The 23,645-nt window shown below is 37.6% G+C and overlaps 1 protein-coding gene across 3 annotated transcripts in view; it reads right to left on the bottom strand.

Annotated features, from left to right (window-relative positions):
• PRDM5 (PR/SET domain 5) overlaps positions 1-23,645 on the bottom strand; it is a 218,565-nt gene that overhangs the window by 38,627 nt on the left and 156,293 nt on the right. For all 3 annotated transcript variants that reach the window (XM_044224091.1, XM_044224092.1, XM_044224093.1), the window contains one exon: positions 6,248-6,333. In XM_044224091.1, the coding sequence (XP_044080026.1) occupies positions 6,248-6,333 (86 nt within the window). The remainder of the gene's footprint in view (positions 1-6,247; positions 6,334-23,645) is intronic.

Below are 23,645 nucleotides of genomic sequence, written 5' to 3'. Positions count from 1 at the left end.
GCTGTTACTGTTAACCACTGGCAATTACTTGCGTTTTCCTATTTGTAAGAACTAATCTGGCTATTCCCACAAACAAGGCTGGACAGACAGCTGTGATCTTGAAACTTATGTAAGTTAATTAGGTTTCTATGTGGTGTTCAAAAGGCAGACTCTCTGAAATAACTTTCTAATTGGTCCAGGTGCTTTCCATGTTGAAATTCAAAAGTGATTAAGTAAGATGTGAAGCCTTCTGTAGTAAATAATTACAAAAACAATTCCTTTTGAACCTAATGTTTACAAAATGGATATTTATGAGCAATGTGCCACACTTCAGTGAGAGTGTTTTGGCTCAATGTGTCTAAAGCAATAAAAACCTAAGGTCCATAATTTCCAGATGATTTTTGTTCCTAAGTGTAATATACTAATTTGGGACTTGAGACATTACACATAAAGATATCTACCTCAGATACAATTTAGGGTGCTCAAGAAGACCTTTTAGACAAAAGGACTACAGAGATAAGGAGGGGAGGGTTGGCCAGAGTGCTTTGAGCACCTCCAGGCTTAAAATCCCTGGGGAAATTAACACTGCCTTCTGAGGTTGTTTCACTGAAAAGGCTTGGTTTGAAGCCACAGCATCCAAACTAAAGAATCCTTCCCACCCACATGCAAAAGAAGTCTTCCTTCCCACAAAAAGCTGTCTCCTTCAACACCCAAGCAAAGAAACCAGCCCATGAATGGGAAGGAGCAAAGTCAGATAGGAGAGAACCTAGACAGAGATGAGAAATGGCTCATAATGCATTGCCCCGTGGGAGGCCTGCCAAGCCCTGCCCTGAGGCAGACTGACCTCGCCACATCCTGGGAAACAGAATCCCTTTGTCCAAACCTAACACAATGGCCTAAACCACATGGGCCTATAAAAGGGGATGCTTCCCTTACTAAATGGAGGTGTTAACTCGTCATGAAGTATAAGACTCTGCTTCCATCTGCTTTCCAAGCAGAAAATTAATCTAGAGACTTTAAGTACAAGAAGTTATCCCAACAAACCTAGACAGCTAAGATAAATTACTGCTTTGAAAATGTGAAAAAAAAAACAAAGAATATCACTTTTACCCTAAAAAGAAAAAAAACCCACAAAACACAAAACAAATAAACAAAAAACCCCATTGGATAATCTACATCATTGTTTTGAACCTAAGGTCAAGGGATGTTTTGTGAGTCCCCAGACAAGAAGGTGAACTGAAGGCCACAGAGAAAGAACGCGAGAACTCTTTCCCCTTGGTCACAGCACCAAGGATGAGGCAGCTGTTAGCTCAGTCAGTGGGTAGGAAGAAAACAAGTAAAACTTTAAAGGATTCTTAAACATCCACGGTGGGCTATCGGGATGGTTCAGATCAGAATGAGGGTGGGGGGGACCCAAGGACACTGGAAGTTCACACCATCCATAGCTTCTTTTCCCTTGGCTCCACCAGGTGCTGGTGAGAAAGATGAGAGGGGAGTACTGGAGAGCCCCGTCATGATGCAGGCTGCAGGGCCTGACATGGTTTCAGGGTGGAACAGGCCCACCAAAAGGTACTCATCTGTGTTCTGGTCACTGTGTGGCCATGAGGTGGTGACTGGCCGCTGCCAGGGTATAAGCACAAGGCCACAGACCCTTCTGACTCAGGAAATGAGCAACTTCAGTCTCTGCCAAGACTTCTTATCTCCATCAGGAGGCAAAAGCCGTAAGTGACTGGGGGTGAGGCAGGAGCCTCTTGCACACGCTGGTCCCAGGTGAAGGGCTTTGCCTCTGGGGAAGAACAGAAGCTTGCCCACACCCTGCACCCTGCAGGAACTCAAAGGGGAGGCACTCTTGGACCTGCTTTTGCCGGAGATACAGATTGATGTGGAGAAGAGGTCTACCACTGCCAGAAGGAGCAGCAACCTCACTTATGCCTAAAACTCTCCACTGACACAAGGCCAAGTTCAGCCACCTGACCTTTTAGACCTGTGCTATAGACTCTTCTGTGATGACAGAAATGTTTTAAAACTGTGCTGTCTGATACAGGAGCCACAAGTTATGTATTCTATGAATCAGTCTTAATTTTGATTAAATTCCAATTCCATGTATTTACAATTAATTACAATTACATTTCCAATAGCCATATGTAGCTTGTGCCTAGGACACCACAGCTCCAGATCTGAACAAAGGCAGAGGCAGAATTTGCCCACCACTGGCCAAGGGCAGGAATGCTGAGAAAGTTCCATTTCAGAGGCTTAGGTACATCGCACCTGCCTCACTCTATTGCTTGAGCAAGAGAACCAAGAGAGCCTTCTGTCCCACTCACATCTCATGCTGAGTAACATATACTAGCAGACTGCAACCAGTAAAGGGACAATGACAGAGAGAGAGAGAAACCTCTACTGTGACAAAGGCATACAGCATCTGTTTGGTAGAGGAGAACTACTGTAGAAAACCCCTGAACATCCAGACTTCCCAGTAAGAATGTCAAAATTGCAGCCCACCACAAGAGAAGCTTAAAACCCACAGTACCTAGAGCAACAATAAAACCCAAAGCTCATTCAACTATTGATTAGACTGGCTCAACCCCTTACATTAATGGCCTGGAAGAAAGAAAGGTGTACCTATTTCTAGATATAAATAATATTTAGCTTGGTATCTACTATTCTTTTACACATAGTAATTAGGCACTGAATAAAAATTTTGTGTGACATACAAAAAGCAACTCACCCAAACCCATTATCAACAGGCAGAACAGACAACACAACAAGATCAAAGGATGGCCCAGAGGGTGAAACTCTCAGACAATTTAAAACAACTATAATTAATGCGTTAAAGAATCCAACGAAAAGTTGGACAACATGCACAAACAAATGGGTAATTTTAACAGCAATGTGGAAGTAATTTTTTAAAAGCCAAATGGGAATATTAGAAGTGAAAAACATGGTATTGAAGATGAATTCCTTCAACAGGCAGACTGGTAACCACAGAGGAAAGATTCAGTGAAACTGAAATTATATGACACACAAGAAGAAGAAAACCGTGTTTAAAAATCAAAAATCAAAAAACAAAACAAAACAAAACAAAAAAACAAACCAAAGCAAAAAGCAACCAGAAGAGAACTATCAAGAGCTATGGAATAACATCAAACGATCTAACACATGTACTCAAAATCTTCTAAGAAGAAGAAGGAAAGAAAGGGACCAAAGGAGTAATATTTAAAACATGAAGAGAGTTTTCCAAAACATAGCTATTAATAACAAACTGTAGATACAAGCAGGATGGACAGAAAGAAAAACACATCCAGCCCAACATAGTATTAAAAACCAAAAATAAGGAGAATGTATACTACATTGGAGGAAATGGATAAAAGGACTTACGCTGTGGCCTCTCCATAAAAGACCAATGACTATTTAGCCTTTTAGTAAAATGTGGATTCTAGCAAAATCGTCTCCCACACTTGCAGCCCTTACTGGACCACTTAAACGATAACTGGAGTAAAAGCATTTTGTGTGCCCTCGCTAAGGCATCCGTGCAGTAACCACAGAATGCGAATCTGAGGGTGAAGTCATGGCATGGCATTTTGTGCAGACTAACCAAAACTTCTCAGAGATGTAACTTGCTCAATAGTACAGTTTTTGTTGTTGTTCTTGTAGCGGAATTAAAATGATCTTTTGAAATAGGACAAAAAATCCCAGAATTAGAACTATTTAAATACTAAATGTAATGTGAATACAAAACTGAAACTGATCTGTGTTATGGTCCAAATGTCATAATATCATTTTTGTATTTGGTCCTATAAAACCCAAGTACTATTGGGAAAAGTATGAATTTGCACAGATTGTTCCTCTAGAACTTTTTTAAAAAGTCTCTTGGATCTTGATATTAATTAGATTGTATCAGTTGATAATCAGTTTTTTGGAAAGCTGCACTAATATGCGAAGAATATCTGTATCCATTCAATGTTTAGGAAATGTAATTTCAAAACTAAAGCTGTCTGTGATAATATACAAATAATGCATGAAAAATAATTAAGGAAGAGTTTGAGGCAAAACCTGAAAGGCTCAGATCTACTTACCCTGTTCCTCTGGAGTGCTCCACTAATTGTATGGGATTCTGTCTAAAATCTGGGTGCTTCTAGTTGAGGCCCTGTCAGGTGTTCCCTTAATCAAAGGCTGGGATTTGTTTTCTTTAGTGCTCGAGAGCTGTTAAGAGGTACCACCTGCACCTGGACACCTCCAGGCAGTTTCAGGATCCTTGAGTCAAGGCTCAAATATTCAAACGAACATGAGGCTTTTAAATTTGGGGTCGTTACTGTAGTTTGTTTAGTTTAAAAATACACAAGAAAGTATACCAGTCAGTAGAGTCAAAATATTTAAGTAAATGAAAGGCAAACATATGTACTAGGTAAGGGGGTTGACTCTCCAGCTGATCTGCTTGGGTTCCCATGTCAGTTGGGCTCCTTACTGACTTGTGCCCCAGTTTCTCACTTTTTAAAAGAGGGATCATAATAATACCTACCCTATAGAGGCCTCAAAGAATTTTTAAATTTATTAACAGGTTGTTATGAGATCTAAATTTTGGGAGGCTTCTTAAATGAATATGAGGGTCCAGACAAGTATCTAGCATGGGATTAGTGGTCTTGTATTTATAACTATTTGTATTGGCCTCATTAATACACTTTATATTAAAACAAAGTAAAAACCTAATTAACTGAATTGGAAATATCACACTCTCTTGAGAGGACCCAAAAGGAATTTTTTCCTGCAGTGATTTTCTTCTGTCGTATAATCCTATCATCAGTAATCATGTGCGATAATATAGTTATGTACCCCATCAAGCCCAGATATTGGTTAATATCACTAGTTTGGCTGAGAAGAACCAGGGTCCCTCAGTTTGTGCGCTGGCATCTTTAAAACATCTTATTAACACCACTATGAAAACTGCACACATAAGATAACTTCCCAAGCTGAACTAAAAGTAACTTAAATCTCTTTAATAATGTTCAAGGTGAAATAAATATTTAAGTCATATCATTATAAGCAGCCATGTTTGTCTAATCCTTTATTGTTTATGAAGTAATTTTATATTCAGTAAGTACCCCAATTACTAATATTCATATAATATAAATATGATGTTATAAACCAGAAGAAGAAACCTGCTATGGATTTGGTTTAATGAGTAGAGAAGCTGCCTCTGTCCTCCACCAGAAAGACAAAAAGAGTGATTTTCTTCACAAGACCTCTGGGGGTATCTTTTATGGCCTACAGAACTGAAGTGGAAGGCCAGAATATTATTATACTGGAAAGGCTATTATTATTATGTGTTTTCTCTAACGTTTTTATTTTATAGCTAAGGTAAAAAGTGAAATCCAGGAAAGGCTGAAATTAGAATTGCTCTTAGGGGATGAAGCAAGTCTCTTCAAAGCTGGAAAACATGTCATTTATGTACAGACAATAAGCACCTTTAAAAGGCCAGACTGAGAAGGAATGGGGTGGACGATAATGCAGTGAAAAGAAGGGTAAAGCAAAATCAAGAACTATTCAAAACATCAAATTTCCAAGTGGAAAGTTCATATGAAGTATCTCACTGTGCCCTAAACAGAATAGTGAGTTAAGAAATGTAGCTGGATGGTGGGTAAGCTGATCCCAGGTTTTTTTACGTAGCCGGGGAGGCACATGCTTGAGTTTGGGAAGGCCGTATATAACAGAATGACAACAGCAATGAGAGGTGTTGACAAGCTAAAGAACACAGGGCACCCTTGGAAAAGAATGGAAGGCAATACCAGGCAGCACACTGTGAAGCAGTGAGTTGTTCTTTCCTGTTTTCTGCCCCTTCCAAGAACTTACATTATTTTCAACATCTTTCTTGCAAATGTATTTGCTCATGGGTATTAAAGAGTGGTCACGTGCTTACAGACGCCTCTATTCAAGAATGTTCCTATTACTGGCAAACGCTCTGTGAGGCAGCGTCTTTTATACTTTTCCGTCTTAAAACGCTGAGATCTATTTATTTGGCAGTTTGCCATTTATAATTCCTGTTACTCCTAAGCACTTCTTCCTAATCCAAAGAATGGGGACCCATTTGGAGTTTGGACTTTTGCTTCTTTCATTATTTTGTCTTTTTTTAGAATTGATCCCCAAATGTCCATCATAAATACAAACATATAATTTTAGATATATCACTTTTACTTTCTCAAGTTAAATGTCTTCTCAAAAAAACTAAGTATAGTTTTATAATAAATATTAATGAGACAGAAAATCATCTTACCCTGGTGTGAGTCCGAATATGCATCTTCAGTCCATCATTTTTACTGAATCCTTTTTCACAGTAAGGGCACTGATAGGGACGCTCACCTGCAAAGGAAGTCTTCAAGTCAGAAAAAAGTAAACCAGCAAAGCAAGCCCTGCCATCACTCCCTCAACTTGTAGCCTCATCACCACATACACTCTTGGCACTGCCAAAAAGAGGCTCCCTGCACACCTGGGCTGACACACCATGGGGGCTTCGGGGTAATGGACCATGCCTTCCCCTCCTGTGGAGAGAGACTGAGCCCAGAGTGTGTTTCAGTATTGGCCAGGAGCAGGCTTCCTGCGTATTCCTTTTATTTATTTTTATTTATTTTTTAAGACTTTATTTATTTGAGAGAGGGAGTGATTGAGAGAGCACAAAAGCAAGGGCAGAGGAGAGGCAGAGGGAGAAGCAGACTCCCCTGCTGAGCAGGGAGTCTGACACGGGGCTTGATTCCAGGACACTGAGATCATGACCTGAGCAGAAGACAGATGCAAAACCAACTGAGCCAGCCAGGTGCCCATATTCCTTTCAATACTTGAGCCCAAATTAAATCTCTTGATTTTTAGAATCTCTTAAAAGGATTTTACATTAATCCATTCATTCTGTCACTGTACTACTCATTTCAGGGATCTTTAATTGGTTCACTGATTCTTTGTTTTAAAAACAAAGACTTCATATTCTCTCTCAATTGGGGTGATGAGTTTCAAAAGAATTTCACATACTGATGCAGGTTAAACAGAACCACTGGCAGATTAATAACTGATCCATATCTGCTAATGTAGCTGAGTCTCTTGCTTCTAGAGGTCATTATTTAGAAAAGAGCCATGCCATTTTTTTAAAACAAGTAAACATACACATCACATTAAAAAAATTCTATTATGAAACAGCAAAAATGTGACAAAGTTTAGTCTCTAGGAGGAATCTGAAGTTACCCTCTAGTCAAAGCCTAATTATTTAGGAAGAACAGTAACTCAAATCACTACTTATGCTTTATTCTCTCATTCAGCAATGCACTTAACACTGCAGGACGCTGGACGCTGCAATCAAAGGCGTAAAACTTCCTGTATGTCTTTCCTTTCCCTCCAGGACAGGGCTTTTCACAAGTAGCAGGTGTTAGTCCTTTATTCCTTCGGGTCCCATTTGATCCTTATTCTTGTTCAATCTGGGTATCACATCACTCCAGCTAACTCCCCTATCAGGTCAACAATGAACTCCTTGTTGCTCCAATGGTCACTTTTCATTGCAGTCTTCCTTGACCTCTCCCTTGTCCTTGACACTGCTTCATAAGATGACAGTGCCATTCTTGAGGAGCCTTGCTATATGAACTGTGTGTTTTCAGCAGTAACATCACAAGGGAGCAACTATACAGAGGCCCCAGCACAGCCGCATTTTTCCAGCCTCTCCCTGAGAGGGAGCACCTAGGACTCTCCCCTTGACCTGGGCACTGTAAAATGATGACAACTACCCAAAATGGAAATAAATAAACCAATAAACAAATAAAGTTACAATGGCAGTAAAGATAAAGGACTCCTTAAAGAACTATCTAGACTTGCCAACTTCTTCATGATATAAAAATCAACATTTATACGAGGTCAGTAGAACTGGAGATTTTGACCTTATTATAATCACCACCCTAGGAAGGTGTTTCTTCATTGTCAGAAGAATAAGGTATGTAGAGTCCAATTTATTTGAAAAAAATTGAAAGTATAATCTTATTCTAACACTGAGTTGATAATATATATTTATCTTAATTCCAGACCTCTCTGTTGAGACCCAGTCTTGAGACAGCCATATGCAACCAGGTACCTTCATTTGGATATTCCATAAACAGATGAAATACAGCATTCTGAATTCATGTCTTCAACTTCTGATCCTGGATATCCTGCATATCCTGCCCTGATTAGTTATACCACACTCACCCAATTACCAAATAAGACACGTAGCTCTCCAACTTCTTTTTACTCACTGTCCTCTACATTGTACTCTCTAAGTCACACTGACTGCCCTTCTCTGATATTTCTAGAATTCTCCTTGAGGATGTGATAAAAATGAAAATAATATTAACAGCAGTAGCAACAGCATTGACAGTAGAAGGAGTAGTAGCAACAACTCTCATTTATTGAATTCTTGACCATCTAACCTTTACCATGCATACCCCCCTCACAAAGAAAGAACTGAAACATACAGCTAAATGCTAATGCTGATGGTGGTAACTCCTGAATCACAGAATTCCAAATAGTTTTTTTTTTTTACTTCCTTCTTCATAAAGTATGAAGAGCAAAGTAGTCTTTTACATTTTCAAAGTTTGTTTTATTCTAGTGATAATGAAGAATACTAAATGTTTAATAAGTCAATCAACAAATCAAATCTAGGTTACAAATAAAGCATGCTAAAAACAGTAAAGTGGTTTACACTTCCAAAAAGTCATTTCAAAAATTTTCTAACAGGCCTAATATAATCTAATATTCATGGCTATTCTCTCTGTATAGCTTTAGGTGTTTTCTTGCTCTCCAAATACCAATAGAATAGCCAGCAAACACAAATCAAAGACTCATAGTCATCAGGTGAATTATATGTTAATTAAGCCTTATACCAGGTTATTATTTTCTTTCATAATAGCTAAAATGATTAAGCAAGGAAAGAGATATAGTTAAGAAATTTTTAGAGAATGGAGCATAACAAATTCATTCCCTACTTTACCTAGTGTCATAATATATTTTCTCTATAGACATGAAAACGTTAACTTTTGTTAGAAGCATAGATTTTCTCCTTTTTTTAGAATCTGATTGTCCTGAATTTGAATAATACTTGTCCTCTTTCTAGTTATAACTCTGGGGAAGTTATTCAACCTCACTGAACCTCTGAAAAATGGGATAAATTGTATCTATCTCATAGGGACAGTGACCATATATTCAGGTTTGCCTAAGGCAGTCAGTTTATGCTGGTTATCCCAGAAAAATGATTAACAGTACTCCCTTCACTTTCACCAGTGTCCCAATTAGGACAATAAAAATACCCAGTTAACTATTATGGTTTGAACTATGTCCTTCCATTCATATGTTGAAATCCTAACCTTCTCCCTTCAAAATGTGTCCCTGGAAATGGTATTTGAGTAATGTCGTTCCCTACTCTAATCTGACTGGCATCCTTATAGGAAGAGGGCCATGCGAGACAGGGACACACACAGAGGATGTCATGTAAAAAGCACAGCGATGCTGCCACAAGGCAAAAAACTACCAGAAGCCAGGCCCTACACAGATTCTTCCCTAGTGCCTTCAGAGGAAATGTGACCCTGCCCACAGCTTGATCTCTGACTTCAAGCCCTCTGAATCCTGAGACGACAAACCATTGTTTAGCTACTCAGTTTGTGGTACTGTGTGACAGCAGTTGTAGCAAACTAATACAGTCACCCGATTCACGATGTTAGCTATTATTATTTTCAGAGACGTATGTCTACCTCTCTGCTGCCCATGAGGCCTATGCAAACTACCCAGAGGGAAACTGGTACCTCTAGGGGACTGAATTTCTGTCCCATCCCTACTCCAACTCTGAGATCCAGTGATACTGAGCTGGTATGTTTGGGAAACTTGAGGAAGTCCAACTCTACTCATTCATTCTACTCTCCCAGAACAGAACTCCAGTTTTAAAGGATGTCCCTGGGTACATGGCTTTGATAAACAAGATGCACTTGAAATCTAGAGTGTGTGGTTTAAAAATCAGCCCATACTGTACATGAAACTGCTACATTCTTTACCCATTTGGTTGGAACACCTTTGCAGGAATCCTGCCCTTAAGACTCTGAGGACAGATTCTCGGTCCCACAGAATCTGAAGCTGCAGGTTACCTGTGTAAGTCAACATGCTAATAACTACTAAAGTCATTCGCCTAATTTTCCTATACTAAAAGAAGCTGTTATTTTTACTTTTTTTTCACATTATGCATATGATACTATGCCTTCCTTCATTATTTCAAATTACTGTGATGAATAATCTCTGGGAAACACTCTTGTCTACACATAAAATTATTCTGGAGCAAACAGTGTCCAATCTTCAATTTGAGTTAACCCTGAGAATATAAATCTTTCTTTCTTACTTGAACACCCCCAGTATATAGGTTCTGACGTACAATATGAAGCAAATCCAAGGAACTACTATTTTTTTTTAAAGATTTCATTTATTTATTTATAAGAGAGATGGGGAGAGTGTGTGTGTACGTGAGTGACAGGAGGGGCAGAGGGAGAGGAAGAAGCAGTCTCCCTGCTAAGCAAGGAGCCTGACATGGGCTTGATCTCATGACTCTAAGATCATGACCTGAGCTGAAACCAAGAGTCAGACGTTTAACTGACTGAGCCACCTGGGTGCCCCCAAATCTACTATTTTTTTAATATCTCTGATAGATTTAGATATTGTCTTCATTTTGCTCAGGCTAATTAAAATGTTCAAATTTTGACTAACCTGAATATTAATTAATCTAGGAATTAGCTAAAAATTATAGCTAAAAAACAATCTAAATGGAAATAATAGCTGAAACATATAGAACCTCTGTTCTGTTCAGAATGCCTAATGTGCATTAGCAATTTTAATTCTTGCAACCTTATGATCTAGGTATTCTATTCCTAGTTATAAATGAAGAAAGTAAGCCACTGAAGGGATAAGTACTTTGCTCAGGATGACATAGCTATAAAGTGGTGGAATCAGAGTTTTAACCCTTAACTCTTATGCCATTACACAAATTAATAATACGGCTAGTATTTTGCATAAATTAGATTAGCCTTTCTAAAGTTTTTGACAAAAACTCGGCTTCTTGTAATACCAGTTAACATTAACCAGATCTTTCTGGTTGGTAAATTCAAGCATCCTTTTACTTATCAAAGCTCGTCAAGAAAAAATAGGGGGCAGGTCAGGAATGTGTGTTATGTCTCAAAGCAGGTCCCAAGTGAATGCAAATACTAACACAATATAAAGCTGTGTATTGAGAACTATATATAGGTAGCCACCTTCAATATTTAGATGGTAAATACAATACTGGCAAATATCTATGAGATTTAACTACCAATAGTCAAATTTAATGACCATAGTAGCACAAATAATACTGATGTGTACATAATGGCAAAATATTTTTCACTTAACTAAGGAAAATAGATGAGTTCTTTGCAATTGCTTTTTTCTTTAAATTATGTTCTGACACCAAGCATTAAAATCCACTCGTGTTTTCTTCAAATATACCAAGGAACAAACAGAAGCACTAATGGCGCTTGTAGAAGGTTAATTTTAAGTTGATTTCCAAAGATACCCCAGAATGGATACTCCATGAAGCTACTTTAGTCATGTATTAAATATTTTTTGAGCATATATCCTCTTCTCATTACTGTCCTGGGCTTTGGAAATGCAGCTGCAAAGAGACCACAAAGTCACTGCCTTTTCGATTTTGCTAGTGTAGTGAGAAAGACAAGAAAAAGTAGAGAAAAACCCCAAGATTTTCAGATACTGATAAACTACATGAAGAAAATAAAACAAGGAGATTGGTTTAAGGAAGACCTCTAAGGGAGTGGGCCTAAGGACTGAGCTAAGGTCGTTGTGAAAGGCAAAAGCAGTAAGTGAATACCAATGCCAATCCTCGATGTTAACTTCATATGACTGAAGCACACTCTTTTTTTAATTTTTTTTTTAACTTCATATTTGAATTAGAATTATTTAAGCTTACTGGGCTTGAAATAAGCGCATCCAAATTCTCACTGCTAGCATACCTGAGATGGGAGTAGCTTAAAAGTATTTGAAATGGGGGCGCCTGGGTGGCTCAGTGGATTAAGCCGCTGCCTTCGGCTCAGGTCATGATCTCAGGGTCCTGGGATCGAGCCCTGCATCGGGCTCTTTGCTTGGCGGGAGCCTGCTTCTCTCTCTCTCTCTCTCTGCCTGACTCTCCGCCTGCTTGTAATCTCTCTCTCTGTCAAATAAATAAATAAAATCTTTAAAAAAAAAAAAAAAAAGTATTTGAAATGTGTGGGGAGGAGTGTGGAAAATGTCCAGAAAAGAGCTCCAGAGAACTGGAGATGGCCTTCTAGATGCAGCTAGTGATAATGAGAGGGGACACCTGGATGCCACATGGAACACCTTATAGAGTCCAGGCTGGCCCTAAAACAAGTTACCCAACTTGAGTCTTTGTAGAAGAAAATGCACTACAACAACAACCATCCGGTGGCAAATATAACTAAAAACAATTGAAAAAAGCAGATTCTAGTTTAATATATGCCATTAGAACAATGATTTATTGATGTTACCATTGTTTTATGAAATATAATTTCAATTAAAGACATCAGAAAGAACTTTAACCTTCACCAAGGGACTAACATATTAATTTTGAAACAGAATCTTAAAATGCATGAAGGGAGTACACATTAGCATGCATCTCCATGAGAAAAGGATCTTAAAGCCAAGCATCATTGACTACCCATCTATTGCTCCAAACTAACTCAATATTCAACATCTTCACCCAAATTTTTTCTTAAGATCTACGTTTATGTTATATGAAATTAATAAAACAAAATCTTGCAAACCTGGATATTCTTAAATTAGCACCTGGATTTGATTTAAGAAATAAACTTGACCACTCTATAAAGGGGATCAGAGATCAAATTTTGTTTCAAGCTACTAAAAACATATTGAATACAACACATTTAGCAATAATGACCATGATCAACCTTGAAAATTAAAAAGTGTTAAAATGACTAATAGTTAAAATGATAAATTTTATGTTCAGTTTATTTTACCACAATTTTAAAAGAGAAGTGTAATGCCAACGAGCCCTATGCTTTGAAAGACTTTGTACAAGCAGAAAAGCTTCGATATGTAATGTAAACATTTTAAGAGATTTTGACTAAAATAAAATGGATTATTTTCAGAAAACAGTTAAATAATTTTAACTTTTATTTTGTCAACACATGTTTAAAACCTGTAAGATTTCAGAGAGCTCTCATAGTTTTCTAAAAAGAGAAAAAGATATATACTACAGAAAACGTAATTTAAGATGGAATAAAATTAAACTCTCACTTTCAATGACTCCAAATTAAATAATGTTTAAATAATTAAATTAAATAAGATTTAAATATTTTGGAGCCAGAGTTTTACTTTTTACATTGAGTTTTCCAACAAAAATCAATTTTGGAGAGGGCAATTTTCACCTTGAAAGTGTGTGTTTCATGAAAAGTAAGACAGTTCCATGTTGTTGAACTTCAAAATACAAGCTTTATATAGGAATTCTTTACAACGTTAAATTTGTTTTCCACAATATCATGAGACTGGCTTGTTTTGCTTTTGTGGACTAAGGAAATTGTTATAAGATATCAAAGTGACTTATTCTAAATAAAAATGAAACAAAAATGTAATGGGGCAAGCATCAACCAATCACTTTTCCAATTCCACCATTCCAATCCCCTCAATTTATGGAGCATCTAATAAACTAAAACTACACCACAGAGAGAAGTGAAATGCTACCCTGACAGATGGGATAGCTCAAGTTCTTCTTGGCACTTTTCTATCATTTGAAATACTTCTTTTTTCCTTCTGTAGCAAAAAGAGCCATGAAACCCCACTCACCTCACTGAACCTCACACTGTTACTCTTAGAATTCTCCTATTAATCAAATCCTGCAAAAATCTCACTCGATCTGAAGAAATTAAGTCCAAGGACACTGTCTTTGAAAAAAAAAACAAAGTCTGAACTTGACATTTTCTTCTTGAGTATTTACAGAGATACTCTATTTTTAAAAGTTTAAAGAGTTTACTATTAGAAGGAAATGAGCAATAGAATATAAAAATAAAAATTTACTAAATGCGGAGATCTTTACTTCTCAAAATACTTTTGCCACCTGAATCAAAACAAATCAAGTCTTTTTTTTTTTTTTTTAATGCAAGGGTCTATGAATGAAGTTACCAAAAAAAAGTAAAGTAAAAGATGAAGTCTTTTCCTTAAGAATCTTACAGTTAACAGTATCCATCCCTCATTTCTGAAAAGAAGCTCAAATAAAGAGCCATAACTATTTATGGGTTAAAGGTAAAATAAAAACTGAGTTTTATAGATGTAAACAAAATAGAATACATAATGCAGAATAAAAAAGGACAAGAGTTAAAGAATAATTAGAAATATATAATTAGCTAGGAAAAGAAAGTCAAAGACTCCTGACTCAAGGCTTCAGTCGACCAGGTGTATAAATGATACCCATCACATGTGATTTGTCTGAGGAAGCACACCACCTTCACAAAGTCCTTCATGTGCACACCAACAGAAGCAAAGGGGACTGCTTCACAAACAGGAGAAACACCTGAACGATCCATACACTAGCAAAGTTTTTAATGTTCTGACAAAGAAAGAAAAACTCCTACATGAGTTCTCCCTAATACTGTGTACAGGGACACTGTAAGGTAGGTAAGGAGAGAAAGGGAAGGTAATTACTGATTTGGTTTTGTTGGTAGGCAGTCAGACTTCAGTGGGAAAACTAATCCTTTCACCTAGCAGTTCCCCGTGTTTAGGAATTTCTACCAGAAGTTTTATTTAGCCCATATTTATGAGCATAGTTTGGGAACAGTGGTCCTGGGGTGAAGTTCTCTCAGGAGCTGCATTTGGAGGGGCTTTCTGTTAACAGTGCAGGCAAGGAACAATCAAGAGTATATAACTTTGAGCAGCAGGAAGCCCTGAACTCTCCTTACCTCCAAACTAGAAAAGGAATAAAACCTTCTCCAGCCCTGATGCACACTTTGGAGTCGTGGGAAAACAACACACAGAAAAGTTGGTCTCAGGGGAGAAAATGGTAGCCATGGCAAGAGGAAGCTAGTATCAGAGGAAACTCTTGTACTTTTCCTAAACTAAAGGACAATGTTGGTATTCCAAATTTAACAGAGGTAGCTATATATTAGGTAGTAATGGATTAATAGATAAAGCTGCTGAGATACAGTTCATGAAACTGGGGCACTACCATTTTTTAGGAACTCAGTTTAAAAAAAAAGGAGGTGGGGGAGGAAACAAAATGGCAGAGGACTAGCAGACTGAAATAACATCAAGGTCCTAGCAGTTCAGCTAGATAGTTATCAAACCATTCCAAACACCTACAAACTCAACTCAAGAAGAGCAGCAATTCTAGAAACAGAAAATAGACCACTTTCTGAAAGGTAAGACATGCGGAGAAGTGAATCTGAAACAACTGGAAGATAGACCGTTGGCAGAGGGGCCAGCTCCTGGCAAGCGGTAAAGTAGCAGAGCACAAAATCAGAACTTTTAGAAGTCTGCTCCATTGAGGGACATCGCTCCAGAGGCTAAGCCGGAGTAGAGCCCTGGTGGGGACAGTGTTGTCTCAGGACCCATGAGGTAACAGAAAGACCGGGGGTGTCTGAGTGTGGCAGAACTCCCAGGTATCAGAGAGGGGAAGCTGACTACAGAGAAGGAGCTGAGGAGAGAGCTCTCAGCTTGGGGTTACCTTAAACCATGATCGAAGGCACAGTGGGCCACTGCACTTCAAGCAGAGAACCCCAAAAGTGGCAGATCTGGAGAGACTCCTCCTTCCTCCTCCAGGAGGAGCAGCACAGGAGCACAAGGCAGGAATCTGCTGGGTTTGGAGACTCCAAATGGGGCAGTGTGCCAGAGACAGAAATACTCGGTCACAGGCCGGGTGAGAACAGAGTGTGCAGGAGACCAGGGAGACAGGAGGGATTGACTGCTTTTTCTGAGGGTGCACTGAGGACTGGGGTCCTGAGCTTTTGGCTCTTCCAGGCCAGAGACTGGGAGGCCACCATCTTCATTCCCATTCTCCAAAGCTGAATGGAAAGTGTTCAGGGAACAAAAGCTCCCGAGAGTTAACCCACTCAGATTACTTAGCCTGGCCCTGAGCAAGGGGAGTGCAATTCCACCTCGGGCAAAGACATTTGAGAATCACTGCAACAGGGCCCTCCCCCAGAAGATCAGCAAGAACATCCAGCCAAGACCAAGTTCAACTGTGGAATGCCAGAGCTGGGGAAAACCACATACAGAATTCACAGCTTTTTCCCCTTTAGTCTTGCAAAGTTAAATATTTTTAATTTTATTTTTTTCTTATTCTATTTTTTAAAACTTTTCTTCTTTCCTCTTTCAATGTTTTTTTTAATAGTTTATCTTAACAATACCTTAAAAAAAACTTCTTAAATTTTCATTGTTATACACATAGTTTATCCCTTTATTGTGTTTAACCTTATTTTTGATATACATATACTTCTTTTTCTTTAAAATTTAGGGATACAATTTCTTCTAATACATCAAAATATACTGTAAATCTAGCACATGGCTTTGTTCTAGTCTTCAGCCTGATCACATTCTCTCCCTTTTATTCCTTTTTCTTTCTTCTTTTTTTCTTTTTCCAACCAACTTATCAATTCTTTCTTAGACTCTTTCTTTAATTTTTATCTTTACAATCGTATTCCATCCTTTCATTGTGTTTACCCTTATTGTTGTATATATGTGTTTTTTGTTCTTTAAAATTTGGGGAGGTACTTTCTTCTAAGAGAACAGAATACACTCAAAATCAAGTGGGCAGCTCTATTCTATTCAACAGTCTAAAATATATCCATACATATTTTATATATTTTTTTTATTTTTCATTATTATTTTTCCCACTTTCTTCTCCCCCCAGTTTTGGGGTCTCTTCAGATTTGGTTAGCATACATTTTTCTGGGGTCTTTGTCAGCCTTTTAGTATTTTATTCTCTCATTCATATATTCCTCTCTGGATGAAATGACAAGGCAGAAAAACTCACCACAAAAAGAAAGAACACGAGGCAGTACCAATGGCTAAGGACCTAATCAATATGGACATTGGTAATACCTCAGAAGTAGAGTTCACAATGATTATCAAGGTGCTGACTGGGCTCAAAAAAGGCATGGAAGATATGAGAGAATCCCTTTCTGGAGAAATAAAAGCCCTTTCTGGAGAAACAAAAGTACTAAAATCTAACCAAGTTGAAATCAAAAAAGCTATTAATGAGGTGCAATAAAAAATGGAGGCTCTTACTGCTAGGATAAATGAGACAGAAAAATTAGTGATATAGAAGACCAAATGATGGAGAAAAAAGAAGCTAAGCAAAAGAGAGACAGACAAGTACTAGATCACAAGGGGAGAATTTGAGAGATAAGTGATACCATAAGATAAACAATATTAGAATAATTAGGATTACAGAAAAAGAAAGAGAGAGGGGGCAGAAGGTATATTGGAGCAAATTATAGTACAGAATTTCCCAAATATGGCAAAGGGAACAAGCATCAAAATCCAGGAGGCACAGAGAACCCCTCTCAAAATCAATAAAAATACATTCACACCCCATCATCTAAAAGTAAAACTTACAATTTTTAGTGACAAAGAGAAAATCCTGAAAGCAGCTTGGGACAAGTCCATAACATACAATGGTAGAAATATTAGATTGGCAGTGGACTTATCCACAGAGACCTGGCAGGCCAGAAAGAACTGACATGATATATTCAGAGCACTAAATGAGAAAAATATGCAGTCAAGAATACTATATCCTGCTAGGTTTTCTTTGAAAATAGAAGGAGAGATAAAAAGCTTCCAGGACAAACAAAAATTAAAAGAATTTTCAAACACCAAACCAACACATACAGGTAATATTGAAAATGTTCCTCTAAGCAAAGAGAGAGACTAAAAGCAGTAAATCAGAAAGGAACAGTGACAATATATAGTAACAATCACCTTACAGGCAATACAATGGCAATAAATTCACATCTTTCAATAGTTACCCTGAATGCAAATGGGCTAAATGCCCCAATCAAAAGACACAGTGTAGGGGCACCTGGGTGGCTCAGAGGGTTAAGCCTCTGCCTTCGGCTCAGGTCATGGTCTCAGGGTCCTGGGATCAAGCCCCGCGTCAGGCTCTCTGCTCAGTGGGGAGCCTGTTTACCCCCCCTTCTCTCTGCCTGTCTCTCTGCCTACTTGTGATCTCTCTATGTGTGTCAAATAGATAAATAAAATCTTTGAAAAAAAAAAAAGACACAGGGTATCAGAATGGATATAAAAACAAGACCCATCGATATGCTGTCTACAAGAAACTCATTTTAGACCCAAAGACACAACCTAATTGAAAGTGAGGGGATGGAAAACAATTTACCATGCGCATGGACATCAAAAGCAAGCTGGGGTGGCAATCTTTATATCAGATAAATTAGATTTTAAGCCAAAGCCTATAATAAGATGAGGAAGGACACTATATCATACTTAAAGGATCAATCCAACAAGCAGATCTAACAATTGGAAATATCTATGTCCCTAACAAGGGAGCAGCCAATTATATAAACAAATGAATAACAGTATCAAAGAAACACATCAACAGTAATACAATAATAGTAGTGGACTTTAACACCCCCTCACTGAAATGGACAGATCATCCAAGCAAAAGATCAACAAGGAAATAAAGGCCTTAAATGACACACTGGACCAGATGGACATCACAGATATATTCAGCACATTCAGTCCCAAAGCCACAGAATACACATTCTTCTCTAGTGCACATGGAACATTCTACAGAAGATATCACATCCTGGGTCACAAATCAGGTCTCAACTGGTACCAGAATATTGGGATCATTCCCTGAATATTTTCAGACCATAATGCTCTGAAACTAGAACTCAATCACAAGAGGAAAGTTTGGTATCTTCTTTGCAGAAATGTCTGTTCATGTCTTCTGCCCATTTCTTGATTAGATTATTTGTTCTTTGGGTGTTGAGTTTGATAAATTCTTTATAGATTTTGGATACTAGCCCTTTATCTGATATGTCATTTGCAAATATCTTCTCCCATTCTGTCAGTTGTCTTTTGGTTTTGTTAACTGTTTCCTTTGCTGCACAAAAGCTTTTGATCTTGACGAAGTCCCAATAGTTCATTTTTGCTCTTGCTTCCCTTGCCTTTGGCGATGTTCCTAGGAAGAAGTTGCTGCAGCTGAAGTCAAAGAGGTTACTGCCTGTGTTCTCCTCAAGGATTTTGACGGATTCCTTTCTTACATTGAGGTCTTTAATCCATTTTGAGTCTATTTTTGTGTGTGGTGTAAGTAAATGGTCCAATTTCATTGTTCTGCATGTGGCTGTCTAATTTCCCAACACCATTTGTTGGAGAGATTGTCTTTTTACCATTGGACATTCTTTCCTGCTTTGTCGAAGATTAGATGACCACAGAGTTGAGGGTCTATGTCTGGGCTCTCTATTCTGTTCCATTGATCTATGTGTCTGTTTTTGTGCCAGTACCATGCTGTCCTGATGATGACAGCTTTGTAATGGAGTTTGAAATCCAGAATTGCAATGCCACTAGCTTTGGCTTTCTTTTTCAATGTTCCCCTAGCTATTTGGGGTCTTTTCTGGTTCCACACAGTTTATGATTATTTGTTCCATTTCTTTGAAAAAAGTTGATGGTATTTTGATAGGAATTGCATTAAATGTGTAGATTACTTTAGGTAGCATAGACATTTTCACAATATTTGTTTTTCCAATCCATGAGCATGGAACATTTTTCCACTTCTTTGTGTCTTCCTCAATTTCTTTCAGGAGTACTCTATAGTTTTCTGAGTACAGATTCTTTACCTCTTTGGTTAGGTTTATTCCTAGGTATCTTATGGTTCTGGGTGCAATGTAAATCGGATCAACTCCTTAATTTCTCTTTCTTCTGTCTTGCTGTTGGTGTATAGAAATGCAACTGATTTCTGTGCATTGATTTTAGGTCCTGACACTTTACTGAATTCCTCTATGAGTTCTAGCAGTTTTGGGGTGAAGTCTTTCTGGTTTTCCACATAAAGTATCATATCATCTGCAAAGAGTGAGTTTGACTTCTTTCTTCGCTGATTCGGATGCTTTTTCTTTCTTTTTACTGTCTGATTGCTGAGGCTAGGACTTCTAATATTATGTAGAATAGCAGTGGTGATAGTGGACATCTCTGTTGTGTTCCTGACCTTGGGGGGAAAGCTCTCAGTTTTTCTCCATTAAGTATGATATTCACTGTGGTTTTTTTCACAGATGGCTTTAATGATATTGATGTATATACCCTATGTCCCTACACTGTGGAGAATTTTGATCAAGAAAGGATGCCGTACTTTGTCAAATGCCTTTTTCTGCATATATTGAGAGTATCATATGGTTCTTGTTCTTTCTTTTATTAATGTATTGCATCACATTGATTGATTTGCAGATGTTGAACCAACCTTGCAGCCCATGAATAAATCCCACTTGGTTTTGGTGGATAATCCTTTTAATGTACTGTTGGATCCTACTGGCTAGTATTTTGGTGATAATTTTTGCATCCATGTTCACCAGGGATATTGGTCTGTAATTCTCCTTTTTGAAGGGGTCTTTGTCTAGTTTGGGGATCAAGATAATGTTGGCCTCATGAAATGATTTTGAAAGTTTTCCATCCATTTCTATTTTTTGGAACAGTTTCAGGAGACTAGGTATAAATTCTTCTTTAAATATTTGGTAGAATTCCCCTGGGAAGCCGTCTGGCCCTGGGCTCTGGTTTGTTGGGAGATTTTTGATGACTGCTTCAATTTCGTTACTGCTTATGGGTCTTCCATTTCTTCCTGGTTCACTTTTGGCAGTTTAATGTGCCTAGGAATGCATTCATTTCTTCCATATTATCGAATTTACTGGTATAGAGTAGCTCAAAATATGTTCTTATAATTGTTTGTATTTCTTTCGTGTTGGTTGTGATCTCTCTTCTTTCATTCATGATTTTATTAATTTGTGTACATTCTCTTTTGTTTTTTGTCAGTCCAGCCAGGGGTTTATCAATCTTATTAATTCTTTCAAAGAACCACCTCCTATTTTTATTGATCTGTTCTACTGTTCTTTTGGTTTATAGCTCTTTGATTTCTGCTTTGATCTTTATGATTTCTCTTCTCCTGCTAGGTTTAGGCTTTCTTTGCTGTTCTTTCTCTAGCTCCTTTAGTGAATGGTTGGGTTGTGTATTTGAGACTTTTCTTGTTTCTTGAGAAAGGCTTGTATTGCTATGTACTTTCCTCTTAGGATCGCCTTAGCTGCATTCCAAGGATTTTGAACAGCTGTGTTTTCATTTTCATTTGTTCCCATGTATTTTATTAATTCTTTAATTTCCTGGTTGACCCATTCATTCTTTAGTAGGATGCTCCTTAGGCTCCACATATTTGAGTTCTTTCCAACTTTCTACTTGTGACTGAGTTCTAGTTTCAAAGCATTGTGGTCCAAAAACATGCAGCAAATAATCCCAATCTTTTGGTACTGGTTGAGACCTCATTTGTAACCCAGGATGTGATCTCTTCTGGAGTATGTTCCATGTGCACTAGAGAAGAATGTGTATTCTGTGGCTTTTTGATGGAATGTTATGAATATGTCTTGACATCTATCTAGTCCAGTGTGTCATTTAAAGCCTTTACTTCCTTGTTGATATTTTGCTTAGATGATCTGTCCATTTAAGTGATAGGGGTTAAAGTCGTCTACTATTACTGTATTACTGTCAATGTATTTCTTTGATATTGTTATTCATTTGTTTATATAATTGGCTGCTCCCATGTTAGAGGCATACATATTTCCAATTGTTAGATCTTCTTGTTGGATAGACCCTTTAAGTATGATATAGTGTTCTTCCTCATCTCTTATTATAATCTTTGGTTTAAAATCTAGTTGTCTGATATAAGGATTGCCACCCTAGCTTTCTTTTGATGCCCATCAGCATGGTAAATTGTTTTCCACCCCTCACTTTCAATTGGGAGGTGTCTTTGGGTCTAAAATGAATCTCTTGTGGACAGCATATCGATGGGTCTTGTCTTTTTATACAATCTGATACCCTGAGTCTTTTGTTGGAACATTTAGCTCATTTACATTCAGGGAAACTTTTGAAAGATATGAATTTAGTGCTATTCCAACACTAATATATTCTAAATGATCCCACTTTTTAGAGTCTTTATTTCACTACTTCATTTGGTTCATGATACTACATTCTAAGACCAATGTCAGTCCCTCACTCTTCCCTCTGTGCCTCTATCCACCCTCTGACAAACCCTGACATAGCCATTATAGCTTTTGCATTAGAAACTAGGGCCTTTGATATTTTTGAAAAAAATACTTAAAAGTAAATAATAATACTGTCAATGAAAATCAAAATGGATATTTTCCCTCTCTCTGTTTTAAGTTGTTATATGCAATTGTCACTAACCTCCCACATCAACCAGGGGAGCAAAGTACAGAAAGAGAAAAAAAATAGGAAAGAAACACTACATTCATACTGATGTGATCAGTGTTCAAAAATTATCTGAAATGTAAAATAACATGGAGAACAAAAATCATGTAGTTCAAGACTTTACAAATGACTTCTTAGGGAAAATGTAAGGCTCTGAAAGTGTGATGCTGAGACTATCATCAGATTCTACACTCTGTGCAGATTCCAGACTCAACTCTTCTGTGAATTCTTAGTTTATCCGCAGGTAAGAGAACATTCAATATGACCTAATGTTAGTAATTAACCACTTAGAAAATAAATATAGCAAAATAAGCTTCCTCTCAATACAGGCAAGTTATCTTATAAAAATGTGATAAACATGCATTAAATTTTCATTTGTGTTCATAATGACTTTGGTAATTGTCTATATTTATTTATTAATAATTGTCATATTGTCTTATTGTTGTTTATAATTATAGCTACCATTTTTATAATTTTGAACAAATATTCTAAGAAGAATGAATAAATTCCTTTAGAAGAAGAATTAGAAAAACAATGGCTAAAATCCAAGTATAACCAAATTATACTATACTGATCCTTTATTTCTAAGCTGATCACACATATTTACTAAAAAAAATTAACTATTTCTTAAGACAATGATTTATTACTATAGTCAAACAACAGTGTGCAAGCAAGCCTAGAACAGAAGGGCCAACACAGCCGGTATCTATTAACACGAAAAGTTGGTTGGAACTGTAGGCAAGTAATTAACCTTCTGGCCCAGAGCTTTAAAACCCCAAAAGCAGTTCCTAGAATTTCTTTCATAATTTATGAACAACTGATGGAATTTATGTCACAGTGCATGGATTCCCTTGCGGAATTAACCCCAGCTCTCAATGACCCTAAGAAGCTATAAACCAACAGGAGAATGTGCTCTACTATTTCGGCTGACCCACAGAGTGCCATCCCTGTCACTGTAGCATAAGAAATCAGATGATAAATTACAGAGCTGCCTGCCATGCACAGACCTAAACATTTCACCTTCAATGATGGCAACAGCAAAACACACTACATGCACCCTCAGTCACCCCAAACCAGCCATGTCTGACAGCAAACCCTCCTCTATGTTCTACAGATGATCTATATTCTGCTGCTAAAGGTTATAAAAAGATGAT

This window comes from Neovison vison, chromosome 11, assembly GCF_020171115.1.
Source record: "Neovison vison isolate M4711 chromosome 11, ASM_NN_V1, whole genome shotgun sequence".
Taxonomy (NCBI): Eukaryota; Metazoa; Chordata; class Mammalia; order Carnivora; family Mustelidae; genus Neogale; species Neogale vison.
Note: the sequence above shows the minus strand (reverse complement) of the source record. Positions and strands in the feature narration are given on the sequence as shown.